General features: G+C 48.3%; 1 protein-coding gene and 1 pseudogene across 2 annotated transcripts in view; both read left to right on the forward strand.

Annotated features, from left to right (window-relative positions):
• LOC306646602 (14-3-3 protein sigma-like) overlaps positions 1-16,133 on the forward strand; it is a 229,410-nt pseudogene that overhangs the window by 45,152 nt on the left and 168,125 nt on the right. The gene's annotated exons all lie outside the window — the stretch shown is intronic.
• On the forward strand, positions 368-16,075 carry NUDC (nuclear distribution C, dynein complex regulator). Its single transcript, XM_079115096.1, has 9 exons — positions 368-566; positions 4,599-4,676; positions 12,573-12,776; positions 12,869-12,934; positions 13,408-13,527; positions 13,622-13,816; positions 15,067-15,150; positions 15,245-15,363; positions 15,807-16,075. Exons 1-9 carry the CDS (start codon positions 486-488, stop codon positions 15,856-15,858), a joined length of 999 nt encoding a protein of 332 aa, XP_078971222.1. The 5' UTR covers positions 368-485; the 3' UTR covers positions 15,859-16,075.

Genomic DNA, 16,133 nt, shown 5'->3' on the forward strand with positions numbered 1-16,133 from the left:
TCAATTTCTTCACGTAGTTGGAAGAAATGACAAAAGACATTTTCAGTTCCATTGTTCTATAAGTTCTGGGAGATCACAAGCAAGGTAGAGGAACAAAGTTTGTCCTTTTGTAACTGCCATCTCCACCACATTTGAGCCCAGGGCTTTCTAGAAGGCTCCAAAGCATCCGGTGACTATAGCAACTCAAAACCAAACTCCCGGGCCCTCGGCTCCGCCCACCACTCCACGGACGCACTCGTTGATTGGCTCAGCACGTCGACCAATGGCCGGCCAAGCGGGCTATCTGCCGCGCGGTCAATGGCCGCGGATCGGGAGGGAGGCGGGAAGAGACGAGGAAGGCGGGCCTGGACGGACGGACGCGTGCGTGTTTCCGGCTCCTCTGCGGAAGGGGGACTAGTGGAGCCGTTGGGCCGACGCGACTCGAAGGAGCCGAGAGAGCGCGGGACGCAAGTGCGGAGCTTGGAGCGTGTGTCGGGGCCGGCGCAATGGGCGGGGAGCAGGAGGAGGAGCGGTTCGACGGCATGTTGCTGGCCATGGCGCAGCAGCACGAGGGCGGCGTGCAGGAGGTAACGGCCCGCGCGGCGTGGGCCCACCTGGCCCAGCGGCCCTGGCCACGCTCCCTCCGCCCTTCTTTGCCTTTGCGAGCCGAGATCGACCCTTGGGGCTCGCGGGCCGGTGGGATCTCCCGCACTTTCTCGCCGTGTACCAACTTCCCGTCGGGCCACCCCGTGGGGGGCTCACCCCTCCGGTATCAGTCCCGGGCCTCCGGCGCTCGTTGGTAGTTCCTATTTTAGAAATTCTGGCGTCCTCGAGCTCGCCCCTGGGTCTCCCCTAAAGCCGTAGGATCCCTCCCTGGGTACTACACACGCTTCTGGCCCCGTTTCCTCCTGGATGGCCGAAGAGCATCCTTTGAACTATCTCAGACGTTGTGATTTTCCATCTACCCAGACTTGGCGCTAGCTTACCAGTCTGTACGGGGTATGGGTAGCGGGGGCGGGCTAACAGAGTGGTGTTAGCACGTGTCCTTTTTAGGCTTTGGGGGAATAGGAAACGTGTATTCACAATTGGTTTCCACCACCTTATCAACTGGGGACCTTACCATTTGTCCGATCTTCAGTTCTTTGTGAGATGGAACTGCGAATCCCTGTTTTCTTGAATTGGAGGAAAGTTGTGTTTTGAAGTGAAGGATAGTGAGTTCTCAGTAACAAGACGTGTTCATTCAACAAGTATTTGTCATGAGTGGTTAATGTGTGCTAGACATTCCGGAGACTGGATCCCATAGATACAGGAGTGGAAACCTGGTCTTACCGTCAAGGAACTTAGAAAGAACATTTCAAACACATAATTCCTGTTAATTGACCAGACCCAATAACACATTGTGTATGAATGATAAGGATCAATTAGTACAGATTCTGTCTGTCTCTGCCCCCCCCCCCCCCCCCCCCCCCCCGTGCTGGGATCAAAGCTAGGGCCTTGTGCATGCTAGGGCAACCACCCCAGCACTGAGCTACACATTCAGTCCTCTACCTGGTTTTTTTTTTTTGAACAGAAAGAGGTAGAAAAGCCTATTGAAATCAGGGCAGAACTCTGAGTTCTATAATGTAGATGAGGGTCAGAGAGTAATAGGGATTTGTCGTAAGATCATCTGCCAATCTCTTGACTTAGGCAGGACCAGGCTCCTTAGGCCAGTGTACTTTCCACAGTCCATTGCTGATTTTGTGTCTCACTGGGGACAGGTTTTCTCTGAGCTTTCCATTTCCATTAGGTTCCTGTGGTAACCACGTATTTCTAAACCCTTTGAGGAGGAAGGTTTTGTTTTTGTTTTGTGGTGCTAGGGATTTAAACCAGGGTGTCAGGTGTACTTGGCACATACATGCTGTACCCCTAAGCTGCATTCCCATCCATTTTTAATATTAAAAAAAAATTTCTTTGGTGCTGGGGATTGAACAACTCAGGTGGTCACTGAGCTACATCTCCAGTTCTGTTTTGTTAATATTTTTAAATTTTGAGATAGGTTCCCACAAAATTGTTCAGGGCCTACCAAAGTTGCTAAAACTGGCCTCAAACTTGTGATCAGCCCTTTTTATTTCGGGGACAGAGTCTCACTAAATTGCTCAGGTGGTCCTGGAACTTGGAATCCTCCTGCCTCAACCTCCTGAGTAGCTGGGTTTCAGACATGTGCCATTCTCAGGACTGGGAAGGGAAGTCTAATTTGCAAGTGTGAAAAGTCTTGCAGGATTTACACCTATGTCTGTAATCCCAGTGGATTGGGAGGCTGAGGCAGGAGGATTGTGAGTTCAAAGCTAGCCTCATCAATTTAGTGAGGCCCTCAGCAACTCTGTGAGACCCTGTCTCTAAGTAAAATACAAAAAGGGCTGGGGATGTGACTCAGTGGTTAAATGCCCTTTGGTTCAATTTCCAGTACCAAAAAAAAAGTCTACTTCTGTTTCCCTATATTTTTGACACAAAATGGATTTAATTTTTTTTTTTTTTTTTAAAGTTGTGGATGGACACAATACCTTTATTTTATTTTTATGTGATGCTGAGGATTCAACCCAGTGCCTCACCCATGGTGGACAAGTGCTCTACCACTGAGCCACAATCCCAGCCCCATGGATTTGTCTTTTTTTTTTTTTGCCATGCTGGGGATTGAACCCAGGGCCCTGTGCTTATAAGGCAAGCACTTTACCAACTGAGCTATCTCCCCAGCCCTGGATTTGTCTTTTTATTATTATTTTTTTACAAAATAGATTTGGAAGTGAGTTCATTTTTGAATGAATAGAAAAAGTGTTTAAAAGTAGGAATTGGAACTGTTAAGTTCTAGTATCTGATTTGGAGCCATTTGACAAATAAAAGGAATTTTCCTGCTGGAGGAGGTGGGGCACACCTGTAATTCTAGTGACTCCAGAGGCTGAGACAAGAGGATCACAAATTCAAAGCTAACTTCAGTAATTTAGTGAGCCCTAAGCAATTTAGTGAGATCCTGTCTCAAAATAAAAAATAAAAAGGGTTAGGGATGTGGCTAATGGTTAAGTGCCTGTGGGTTCAATCCCCAGTACCAAAGGAAAAAGGGAGTTTCCTGCATGCTAGGCAAGCATTCTACCACTGAGCTACATTTCCAGTCATTGTTAAATTTTTACTTGAGACAGGGTTTCCCTACATTGTTGAGGCTAACTTGCAGTCCTCTCAGCCTCCCTGGGATTACAGGTATGCACCACTATGCCTGGCTAGCATGTGCAGTTGCTCTTTGATTTACGATGGGGTTGTGTCCTGAGGAAGCCACTGTAAATTGGAAATACTTTTTTTTTTTGTGCTGGGGATTTAACCCAGGGGCACATTATCACTGAGCTACATCCTCAGCCCTTTTTATTTATTTTTTATTATTATTATTATTTTTTTTGCGGTGCTGGGGATTGAACCCAGGGCCTTGTACTTGCGAGGCAAGCACTCTACCAACTGAGCTATCTCCCCTGCCCTTTATTGTTTGTTTTGAGACAGAGTCTGGCTAAATTACCCAGGACCTCCCTTAGTTGCCGAGGCTGGCCTCAAACTGGGGATTCTCCTGCCTTACTCTCCCAAATCATTGGGATTACAGGTATATGCCACCACACCTAGCTAAGTTGGAAATACTGAGTGGAAAATACATTAATACATCAAACCTACTGAATGTCATAGCTTAGCAACACGGTACACTGTGGATTGCTGGTTGTTTCCCCTCATGATGGAGTGTATGACTGGGAACTGAGGATCATGACCCAGTATTGCAAGAGAATCACACCACATATCCCTAGCCCAGGAAAAGGTCAAAATTCAAAATTAGATTTGTACTGAATGCAAATTGCTTTCATGTCATCGTAAAGTTGAACTGTCATAAGGTGGGGACCACCATGTCTGAGTCATGGATGTAGAAAGAATATGCCATGGTTCATGGTTCCTACCCACTCTGTCATTGGGGTGTTTTGTTAAGAGAGACATTGCTCTCCTCCATTACCTCATTTGATCCTCCAAGGATCTAGATCTAGGTTCTGCAGTGTTACAGAGTTTAAAAAAAAAAAAAAAAAATTCCCCCAAGTCACCTAGTGAATCAATTTAATGTGTAAACCCATGCACTTAATGACTTGGTTATTTGGTACCCCAAATGGAGTTAGTCCATCTTAACTTTTGAAGTGGTTTCATTTGCTCCCCTCCTCTTGGCTCTGTCCTAGTTACTTAAGTAGATTCTCAATGAAACTTTTTTTTTTTTTTTCTTTTAAATACTTTCGGAAGACAAAAGCTAGGCCCAGGCATGTGAGGCCTGGATGTAGAGGAACAGTGTTCCATAGGCTCAGGCTGCTTCTGCACTACAAGGAAAGTGAGGTGGGCACACAGATACAAGTAGGAAATGTGAATGCTCTTTCGGGTGGTTTAGATAAGGTTAGGGTAGGCTTCCTGGTGCAAATGGCCAAGGGGTTTGTTGGGAAGATGTCTCATTTGGGAGGCTCAGAGATGAAATGGTCAGGAACCAAGTTTCCTCCTAGAGTAAGAAGTTAACGTAGGTGTAGTTGAGGGCCCCCGTCACGGCACCCCACAGTCCCAAGTCTTCCTCCTGTGTCTTTCAGCTTGTGAACACCTTCTTCAGCTTCCTTCGACGCAAAACAGACTTTTTCATTGGAGGAGAAGAGGGAATGGCAGAGAAGGTGAGTGCTGGGGACTCCTACTTGGGCAGGTGTTTGTCTTCAGAAGAAAAGGTGACCTGATCTCCTTTTAGCAGAAGCCTGACAGAAGGGAAGCAGGTTGTCATTAAAGCCCTGCTGGGTGCTTTATCGACCTATTTCCAATGATTTTTTTTTTTTTTTTTTTCCTTCAGTGGTGGGGATTGAACCTAGGCTGTCATCATGTTGGGGAAGTGCTCTCCCACTGAGCTATATTCCTACACCTTGCAGTGATTTGGGGGCGGGGGGTGTGGTATACCAGGAATTAAACCCAGAGGGGCTTAACCACTAATGACTGAGCCATATTCTCCAACCCTTTTATTTTCTGTTTTGAGACAGGGTCTCACTAAGTTGCTAAGGCTGGTTTTGAACTTGAGATCCTCCTGCCTCAGCCTCCTAAGCCACTGAGATTACAGGCATGTGCCACTGCTCCTGGCTGTTCAGTGAATATTTACTGAATTCTTAATACTTTGTGTTAGGTTTTAAGGCACACCCTTCAAGATTATAGTGGTGCATATAGTCTTGGTCTTTGTTTTTATGGCCCTCATATTGTAGCCAAAAAAAAAAAAAAAGAAAAAATTGCTGTGTGAAAGTAGTGAGTGGAGGGCAGGTGATCTGGAGACACAAAACAAGGACTAACCTAGGGACTAACCTAGGTTGGGGTTTGGGAAAGATTTCCTGATGAAGTGATATTTGACTCGTGAAGGCTGAGTTGGAGGTAGCTGGGAGAAGAGAGAGAGGTGAATCTTTTTTTTTTTTTTTTGAGAGGTGAATTCAGTAACATTGATTTTTATTAATTTATTTACATGCGTTGCTGAGAGTTGAACTCAGTGCCTCACACATGCTAGGCAAGTGCTCTACCACTGAGCCACGACTCCAGCCCTCAATGACATTGAGAAGTAGTATTTCAGAACTACCCTGGGATGATGGTAGCTAGTGTATAATAAATGCCTACTGGTCCCTTCTTAGAGGTTTTCATGCTTCTAGGCTGTCTTCTCTTGGGATCGATCACTCTTTCCCAGGAGATTGGTGAGATTTTGAGGCAGAAACCTATCTAGCATTGCCACTCGGTCATCATTTATAGCACGGTAACTGTTCAGTTGACCACATACTATGCACAGAGCCACCAGATGCGTCATTTCCAAGTGCAGGTATTAAGGGCGTGGCCTCTGGAGTTGGACAGATGTTTCTGGATCCTGTCTCCTCATCCCTTCCACTTCACAACTGTGTGGCCTCATGACCACTAAGTGTCCGAGCCTAATTTTCCTGCTTGTGAGGGGTGATCTTTATATCAGAGGGCTGTTTAGAAGATAAGAAAAAGCAATAATTGGGGCTGGGGAGATAGCTCAGTCGGTAGAGTGCTTGCCTTGTAAGCACAAGGCCCTGGGTTCGATCCCCAGCACACCTCCCCCCCCCCCCAAAAAAAAAAAAAAAAAGAAAGAAAAGGCAGTAATAGATGAAGTGACAAGCATATGAGAATACAGACCATAATTCTTTTTCCTAACTCCTTGGGGCCAGATGTGTTTGGGATTTGGAATTCTTTGGACTTCGGGGAGCCAAGATTATTGCATATACTGTGCATATTGCATTCAGGGTACCCTGATCCAGGGGTCAGAAATAGCATCCTCTAATTAAATGCATTAATATTTCTATAGAGAAATTATATCAATCTTCATACCAAGTGTGAGTAATCAAGACTATATCTACATATCACAAACCAAAAATATAAAATATTTTTTAATAACTTTTGGGGCTAGGAATTACAGACTTCAGTTAAGCCATGGTGATCAAATCAGTGCAGTATTGTCTGAGGGGAGAAGTGGACCAGTGAAGCAGAATGGAGAATCCAGAAATGAAGTCTGGTATGCACGAGGGTTGAATGAGGCCAGTGTGGTAGTTTAGTTCAGTAGGCAAAGGATGACCTCTAATAAGTCATGTTGCTAGAACTGGATATTTATTTGTAAGAAAACCAAATTGTACCATCTGTTTTACTCATATATGTAAATTAAATAGCTGATCAAGAAAAGTCTGTAGGAGATCTTTTTTTAAAAATTTTTTTAGTTGTAGATGGACACAATACCTGCATTTTATTTATTTTTATTCAGTGCTGAGGATTGAACCCAGGGCGTCACATATGCTAGGCAAGTGCTCACTCACTGAGCTACAACCCTAGCTCCATGTGTGGGAGACTTTTCAAAAATATTTTTGTGACTGGGTGTGGTGGCACAAGCCTATAATCCTAGCAACTTGAGAGGCTGAGTCAGGAGGATTGCTAGTTCAAAGCCAGCCTCAGCAATTTAGTAAGACCCTATTTCAAAATAAAATATAAAAATGGCTGGGGATGTGGCTCAGTGGTTAAGTCCCCTGGGTTCCATCCCTAGCACTACAAAAAAAATTTTTTATAGTGCTCAGGATAGAACTCAGGACTTCACATATGCTAAGCATACGCTCTACTATTGAGCCAAAACATATTTTTATTTCTTTGCAGTACTGGGGGTTGAACCCAGGGCAACTCTATCACTGAGCTATACCCCAGCTCTTTTTATTTTATTTTGAGACAGGGTCTTAATAAATTGTTGAGGCAGGCCTTAAATTTGCAATCCTCCTACCTCAGAGTCCCAAGTAGCTGGGATTGTGAGTGCTGTACCTGCCTGTGTTGCTCAGGTTGACCTCAAACTCTTGGTCTTGAGTGATCCTCCTTATAGGACTTGGGACAGTGCTTTCCTCACTGCTCTGCTTACCATTATCAGAGTGTTATGAAAGACACAACTCACAACAGCCAAATAGATAATGATAGGGCAAGTGTGGGGTGCACAGCCACTCTGCCCTTTCTGGACTCTCACTTCCTCTCAGCACTTTGATGTATCTACAAACCTGGAAATTCTCCAAACCCCATCGTTAGGGTTTTGTTTTGTTTGATATCAGGGTTTGAACCCAGGTGTGCTTAACCACTGAGCCTCATCCCCAGCCCTGCTTTTTGATATTTTATTTAGAGACAGGGTCTCGCTAAGTTGTTGAGGCTGGCTTTGAACTTGTGATCTTCCTGCCTTAGCCTCCTGAGCCACTGGGATTAGTACATGTGCCAGCACACCCAGCGTTAGGCTTTTTTATGGAAGTTTCATTACATAGGTGTGATTGATTATATCACAGGCCATTGTCAGTCAACTCAGTCTCCATGTCTTCTCTCTTACTAGGGGGTTGGGGAGTGGGTCTGCTAGATCCAACCCTCTGATCCTGGTTGGTCTTATTGGCAACTAGTCTTCATCCTGAAGTTATGCTTGTAGAGTCCTAACAAGAACAGTCTCATTAGAATAAAAGAGGCTCTTTTTACTAGGAAATTCCAAAGGATTCAGGAACTCTGCACAGGAACCCGGGACAAAGACCGAGTACTGTTTGTACTACTGATTGTATCCTGCATCCCTGCGGTGTTTTATTATGTATTTTTGTCCTTTGGGTTTCCTGTATGTTGGTAGGTGTATTTCAAGGTTTGATTTGCTTCAGGTGAGTTTTGTTTCATTTTTGTTTTTCCTCTCCCCAGAGTTAGTTTTTAGATGGTCTTGTGTTCTCTATGAGGAAGCACAGAATGTTTGGTTGTTTCCCTCTCCCTCTCTCCGTGGTACTGGGGATTGAACCCAGGGCCTGGCCCTGGTAGGCCAGCACTTACCACTGATCCCAGTCTGATCCCCCTCGGTTGTTTCTCTTTTTGTGATGTTAACACTTACTAATCATTCCTACATCTATTTCATTCCTGAGGTTTGCAAAGTGCTGATACTTTTATTCTTCTTTTCCTTGGTAACACTTTCCTCACCAACCATTTGGTTACCTGAGACCTGACTCACAGACAGAGCACACACAGGAAAAGCTCTTTCCTTACAGCTTTTGGGATGATTACTTGGTTCCTAGTCATGTTCCAAAGGTGACCAGTGAGGTGGGTTTTCCCCCATTGTTGTTATAAACTCATGGATTTGAGTAAACTGTGTTTCAGGCACTTGGACTTGTTCTTACTGAGTTAAGCCAAGAGAGAAATCTGTGTCAAAGGACACGGGCTAGTTTGGCTCCTGATAATAAGATGAAACTCTGCCAGCTCCAGTCAGGCCCTCTCTCCACTCCTTGTGCATGCCGTGTGGATTACTGTCATAGGCTGCATCTCCGTTATGCCATACTACAGTTCTCAAATCCTTTGTCCCTACTTTTAAGTGAGTCTCATTTCTGTGTGTCTGTCCGTCCTTGGCTCTCAGTAGAGGCTATACGAGGATTTGTGACATTGTTCTTTAAATTTTCTATGTTTGTATTGTTCTCAGTGGATAAGCATTTTAGCAAGAACTGTTTCATAAAATTCTTCCCCCAGAAAAATGTTTGAGGTATTTGGGGTGTTGAAAGATTAATCAGGCCAGGGTAGTGTTTCTAAGGGCCTTGTGGCAGCGTCTCAGGCAGTTCAGCTCAAGGAGGAAGGTGCTCTCAGAAGGGTTGAGGTGGGCTGTGGCGTCCTCAGGAAGAGAGAAGGTACTTCGTTGATGAGAACCAGGAAAGGTTTTGGGGGGGAGGCAGCACTTGAGTGGTGTGAAAACTGAGGTGGGATTGGGACAGCTGAGGAGCAGGTCAGCGTCCCAGGTGCAGGAGACACCATGAGAAAATGCACAGGCAGGGAAACTTGTGGTAGGAAAAAAAATTCTAGAGGGCAATTCTTTTTTTTTTTTTTTTTTTTTTTAATTATTTTTTTAGTTGTAGATGGACATAATACCTTTATTTTGTTTAGTTTTTTATGTGGTGCTGGGGATTGAACCCAGTCCTCACACACGCTAGGCAAGTGCTCCGCCACTGAGCCGCAACCCCAGCCCTAGAGGGAATTTCTTAGTCTGCAAGAGAGGACGTGCCTATGACCCGCACAAATTGGGTCTGATCTGAGGAGGAAGAGGAACTTGCAGGTCAAGGTCAACAAAGAACAGACAGAAGGACCTGGGTAGAGAGAGGCTGAGGGGCTAGGGCCGCACTGTGGGCCATGGGAATTGTGGTGGTCCTGCACTGGAGCTGTTTCCACTTTGCTGAAAGTCCAGGCAGGGAGAGCAACGGCGCGCAGCCTGAGGGGGCCAGGATGGCAGTGTTAAGTCTGGTGAGAGTGGTACCAGCTGGATGCTCACAGACTACTCTGCTGTGTCCTTGGGCACACGAATGGTAATTCCACTTCTCAAGATGGGAGCCTTAGGGGAGGAGAGAGTTGCCAAGGACACTGGATTGTGGGTGCTGACCCACAGGTTGGCTCTGGGCATCACAGCAGTGGCCCCCAGTGGTGTTCTGGACTTGGAGTGTTGGGGACCTTTGGATCTGTGCTTTAGGTGAGAACCTGCCTCCCCAGGCTTCCCCCGGCTGTCACCTTTCAGTCCTTCTCCAGGGGCCCCTGTTGGGCAGCCAGGAAGTGGTGAGAGGCAGAGGTGAGTGCACTGTTCAGCCCTGGCTCTGGTATGTGGGAAGGGGGGAGGGTAGGTGGGGCAGGGCAGGGCTAGGTGACAGGAGAGTTGTTCAGGTGGGGAGGAATTCGGTAGGGTCGTTGTTGAGAATCCCCACCAGAGTCAGCGCTGTTGTCTACTATTAGAATGTGTCCTCTCCCTCCGCTGTGTTGGGGTGCCCTCCCTCCAGGGCGGTGGGGTTCAGGACCTCATGCCTTCAGGTTCAGTTTAAATGACTTTGAGGTCTGCCCTGGCCAGACTGATGAGAACTACTCTATTCCTCATCCCTCCAACCAGCCAGGGAAAGCCTGTACTCACATGTGCCCACCCAGCAGGCCCAGCCCCCTCGATCATTTCCCACCCTGCTGAGCTGTGGTTTCCAGAGGTGTGTCCAGCGACTGAAGCTTGACTCCATAACAACCTCTGAGTTGGCACCTTTGGGGAGGCTGCCATTCTGGTGGGAGGAGATGAGGAGGAGGGGTCAGAGGCCACTGTGATTGGCACAGTGGTTCACCTCTGCCCTCACTTAACCTCCAGGAAGGTATAGGACAAATGGGATGTGACATGATTCACAGAGCTGGGAGAGGGAGGGCCCTGTTCACTCCTCCCCTTGGCCACTAGTTGGCAAATGGCTTGAGTTCAAGGTCCCCCCGATTAGGGACTTGGGCAAGGCCCTGTGGTGGAACAGTCTACTATGTCATGTCTCATGACCTGTTGTTCCTCTTGACAACAGAATGGCTCTCAGGTGGCTCATTTCTCACCCTCCCCATAGTTTTATTAACTCACGTGCTTTGGGGGTGTTTTGGTCTCCGTCAGCATTTCAGAGCGTGGCACTCCTATGGTATGGCATGTGGCTGGGGGATTGGGAGTAGCCAGAGGAATGGGCACAGATGAATGAGAGTCCACAGGCATTTGGCGGAACCCCAAGTCTGGCAGCCTATGAGTGCCTTCTGTCATCCTGAGCCCTCGCAGACCCCCTCCTCCGCCTGGTGTGGTTCAGGGGTATTTGGAAGATGGTTTATGTACACTGATCACATGGTGGGTATTCTGTGAGGCCTCCAGGTCAGGTGCTTCGGTGGGTGTCATGTGTTGGTGGCCAGGGAATTGGGTTTCCTGAGGGTATGTGGTGCCTGCTAAAGGACTGGAGGGGAAAGTGAAGAGACATTTGAGCTAGTCTTGGAGAGCGAGTAGGAGCTTGCCGGGTAACCTGGGAGTGGGAATGAAGGCGTTCTAGGGAAACATGGCAGGAGCTTTTAGGGAGGCACAGAGATGACCTCAGGGTTGCACTCCTGGGTTCCTGATTGAGGAGGTCCGGAGTGGAGCCTGAGATTTAGCATTGCTAATTGGTTCCAGGCAATGCTGGGACTGTCATTCAGGGAGCCCCACTGGGAGCTGCTGGCCTGCCATTGTCTTTCTATCTTGGTGAAGGTGCTTAGCCCAGTCCTTCCAGTTTATGCACGCACAGCCCCAGCTAGCCAGGGGGTGTGGGAAACCAGTACTTTATGTGTGACTTTGATGAAGCAAGGACTGACTGTACCTGGGGTGGATGGGTGCTTTCATATTCAATCTTCCTGACAGATAAGGAAACTGAGGCTTAGAAAGAGTCACATTTGTTCACTTGTCTGAAGTCTCATAGCCAGATAGTGACAGGTGACAACAGGGGGCACTTTAGTGGCAGAGAGGTCACTTAGCAGGTTGTGGAATGGATGCATCCTGGGAAAGCTTAGTGGGAGAGGAAGGGATTGAAACTGATTGCTTGCTGTTAGGGAGAGGGAAACTAACCTCTCGCCTAGGAAAACTCTGGCTTCTGCTAATATGGCTATTCTGTGTGTGGTGCTGCCCAATGGGGCTTTGCTTCTGGGGACAGGACACACGGGTAAGAGAAGTAGAGGAACGACAAGCATAGAGCTGAGAGCTCAGGAAGGGCTTCTTAAAGGGGCTGATGTTTGAGTTCTGCTTGTAACAGCTTTACTGTTTTTTTTTTTTTTTTTTTTTTCTTGTGGTACTGAGGATCAAACCCGGGGCCTTCAGGCAAGTGCTGTACCACTGAACTATGCCCCTAACTCCAGCTTCACTTTTCTTTTTGGTACCAGGGATTGAACCCAAGTGCCTTAACCACTGAGCTATACCTGCAGCCCTATTTTATTTTGATACAGGGCCTCACAAAATTGCTTAGGGCTGTACTAGGTTGCTAAGACTGGCCTTGAACTTGTGATTCTTCAGTCTCAGCCTCCCAAGTTGCTGGATTACAGGTGTATGGCTGCAGGTATTCTCATTACTACTCTCTAAGTGTACTATCTCCACTTTGCAGGCAAGGAAATGGGTTCTGGGTATAGTGCTTTGCCCTGTGCCCAGCAGGTAGAGATGAACTTGGACCTTAGGTCTTGGGACACTGTCTCCTGCTCTGGTACCTTACTGTCTTCTCTGCATTTTCCAGCTTATCACACAGACCTTTAACCACCACAACCAGCTGGCACAGAAGGCTCGACGGGAGAAGCGAGCACGGCAGGAGACTGAGCGACGGGAGAAGGCAGAAAGGGCGGCCAGGTTGGCCAAAGAAGCCAAAGCAGAGACCCCTGGGCCACAGATCAAGGAGCTGACAGACGAGGAAGCAGAGAGGCTGCAGCTGGAGATTGACCAGGTAAGGGTGGGCTTCCCTCTTCATCCTCCTAGATTTTAATTGGCACTGGAAAGTGGGGGCTCTGTTGCCAACTGCTATACCCTTTGCCACAGAAAAAGGATGCAGAGAATCATGAGGCCCAGCTCAAGAATGGCAGCCTTGGCTCACCAGGGAAGCAGGTGAGATGGATTGGTGGCACTTAGGAACCAGCCTTCCTCTCTCTGAAATGCCCTCCTTTGTCACTCTCCCACCCCCCAGCTTCAGGAATCCTCCCCATACTTCAAGATCCGATTCACAGATGTGGAACAAATGGATGTGGGTTCAAAAACAAAACAAAACAAAAATGCTCCCATTAGCCTTAGTCCTTGTGTGGAAATCCAAGAACCAGAGAGGGCAGTGCCTGTGTAGGGCACCATCCAAAGTAGACTGGGGTCTGTGGGCACAGCCACGTCTTTTGTCACGTGGTATAATAGTCTTAGTTCCCCTTAGAGATCAGAACCAATTTTACCTCTGGTTCCTGTGGACCAGGGTGTTGGGTCTGTCTACCCCTGTACCAAGTGGGCAGGGGCCAGGTCTGTTTGTGGCTATATGCCCAGTGGGATTTGGTCTTTGTCTGTGAAATAAGTAGCTGAGCACCTCTGATTGTGAGCAGGAAGCTGAGGAAGAGGAGGAGGAGGAGGATGAGAAGGACAAAGGGAAACTGAAGCCCAACCTGGGCAATGGGGCTGACCTGCCCAACTACCGCTGGACCCAGACCCTGTCAGAGCTCGATGTGAGTGATGGGAGCCAGGGGTGGAGGTCAGGGAAGCAACCTGGAGTTCTTGGCAGCCCCTAGGGACCTCTCCTGACTGCCTTTACCCATGCAGCTGGCGGTGCCCTTTCATGTCAACTTCCGGCTGAAGGGGAAGGACGTGGTGGTGGATATCCAGCGGCGGCACCTTAGGGTGGGGCTCAAGGGACAACCAGCAGTCATTGATGGAGAGCTCTACAATGAAGTGAAGGTGGAGGAGAGCTCGTGGCTCATTGAGGATGGCAAGGTGGTGACAGTGCATTTGGAGAAGGTACGTGAGGCCTTGCTTCCTAGCATGGGTGCTGCAGGAAGAGGGGTGGGGTCTGTGGGCCCACTTGGGCCATGCTGGGGGCTTTGGAATCAGGAAAGAGCTGTGATGAGTCAGAGTTGAACACTGTTCGGTGCCAAGCCTCTGCCTTCCTGTCAAGTTTGCACATGCGTTCAGTTCCACACATACTTGAACACCTACTATATGCATGTGCTTGCTGTTCTATAGACTGGAGAGAGAACAGTGAACAAAATGTAGAAAAGTCGCCTACAGGAAGCTGACCTTCTCTACCTCACTCCCTTTCTAGAGAGCTGAGACACAGAGACCAGTAAATAAAGGGGGTCTTGCAAGGCCTCGGGGGGTCCAAGGACAGCTTCCCCTGGCCCAGAAGGTCTGCCCAGCCTACCGGCAGCCCTTGGCTGCTGCTCAGTCACCCTCTGTGCCTGCTGTTCCTCCCAGTGGAGTGTCCTTCCTTGTTTTTTCCCTTTTTTTCCTTCTGGTGTACTGCTTGTGTCTTAGGCTTAGCTCAAGTGTCACTCTAACTTCTTTTTAAAATTTTAAATGCTTTTTACAGTACTGGGGATTGAACCCAGGGCCTTGCACAGGCCAGGCAAGCAGGTACCACTAACTAGCCCTTTTTATTTTGAGAGAACATTTCACTGAGTTGCCTAGGCCAACCTTGAATTGCCATCCTTCTACCTCAACCTCCCGCTTAGCTGGTACTATAGCATGTGTCACCAGGAAGCCTGGTTCCACTCTCTAGCTTCTTTCCCTCCACCCTAGATGACTGTCTCCCTCCATACTTTTTTCTTTTCTTTACTTTTTGGTATGGGGATGGAACCCAGGGGCACTTAACCACTGAGCCACATTTGCAACGCTGTTTAGTTTTAATTTTGAGACAGGGAGGGTCTCGTTAAGTGCTTAGGGCCTTGCTAACTTGCTGAGGCTGGCTTTGAACTTGTGACCCTCCTGCGCCACTGGGATCACAGAAGTGCGCCACTGTGCATAGCTAGCTTTTTCTTTGCCTTATCATGCTATTTGTTACTGTTGGCCTCTGTGTCTGTCTCCCCAGCTGCTCGGAGAACAGAGATCTGGCTCCTTTGTATTTCTGGTCCCACCATAGGCTTATGGGAGTCTCAGGTGCAGGATGTGGATGGGAGGGAATTTGGTTCTGGAATGGTTGAAGGGTGATTGCTGGGGCAGCAGAGTGAAGGCCCCCAGCCTCCTTCCACTGGGTGTCCTCTTCTTTACAGATAAATAAGATGGAATGGTGGAGCCGTTTGGTATCCAGTGACCCTGAGATCAATACCAAGAAGATTAACCCTGAGAACTCCAAGGTGAGCCCTGACTGGTTGGGAGAGCTTCGGCAGGGAGATGAGGGACCTAGGTGGTCTCAGAGATTGACCCATCATTGTCCTTGCCTGCCTGTAGCTATCAGACCTGGACAGTGAGACACGCAGCATGGTGGAAAAAATGATGTATGACCAGAGACAGAAGTCCATGGGGCTGCCTACCTCGGATGAGCAAAAGAAACAGGAGATTCTAAAGAAGTGAGCAACTCAAGAGATGGGGACTTGGGGAGGGTGGGTACCTGAGGGCTCAGACCTGGGTGACAGCAGCGAGTAGGGTCACCCAGCAGGACTTGGGAGTTGATCTGTCCCCTTCCAGCATGAGCCAGCCAAGTTTATGGCTTTATGACCTTGGCTTGCCTACCCTAATCACTTGCTGAGGTCACCCTTAGGGCAAGGCTGGCTCAGGGTAGGAAGCAAGGGGTTACAGGCGGTCATTGCCTCCTACAGGAAAAGTTTTTACAGAGTTGGCACCTGTTTCCAGCCACGGGCTCGAGTGGGCCTCAGGCACCTGGGACCCCTCTCCTTCCCAACCTGCCTCCAGGTTCCTTAGGGTTCTAAAGAGGTTAGACGTGATATCTAAACTGGGAGACCATTAGCTTAGGGAGGACTGCCTGTTTTACTTTCTCCTTCCACTTCTCCAGGTTCATGGATCAGCATCCGGAGATGGATTTCTCCAAGGCCAAATTCAACTAGCTCCTGTGTTTGCCTCCCTGAACTCTTGGGGCTGAGCCCCCAGCCATCCAACTTCCTTTCCCGCCCTTCCCTGGGACTAGGGAGCCTCAGGGTTGGGGCAGAGGCAGGATTGGCCCAGGCACACAGATCCCAGGGCATCATGGGAGAAGGGCTGGGGCCTTGGGGTCTTGTCCTCCCCACCTGGCCTACTGTTACACATTAAACCTGTTCACCCAGCTCCACCTGTGTCCTCTCCTCCTTCTGGCTTTTCCCCTGGGCAAGCCTCTTTTGGCTGC

The sequence above is a fragment of the Sciurus vulgaris genome (genome assembly GCF_902686455.1).
Source record: "Sciurus vulgaris genome assembly, chromosome: 1".
In the NCBI taxonomy this organism is placed as follows: domain Eukaryota; kingdom Metazoa; phylum Chordata; class Mammalia; order Rodentia; family Sciuridae; genus Sciurus; species Sciurus vulgaris.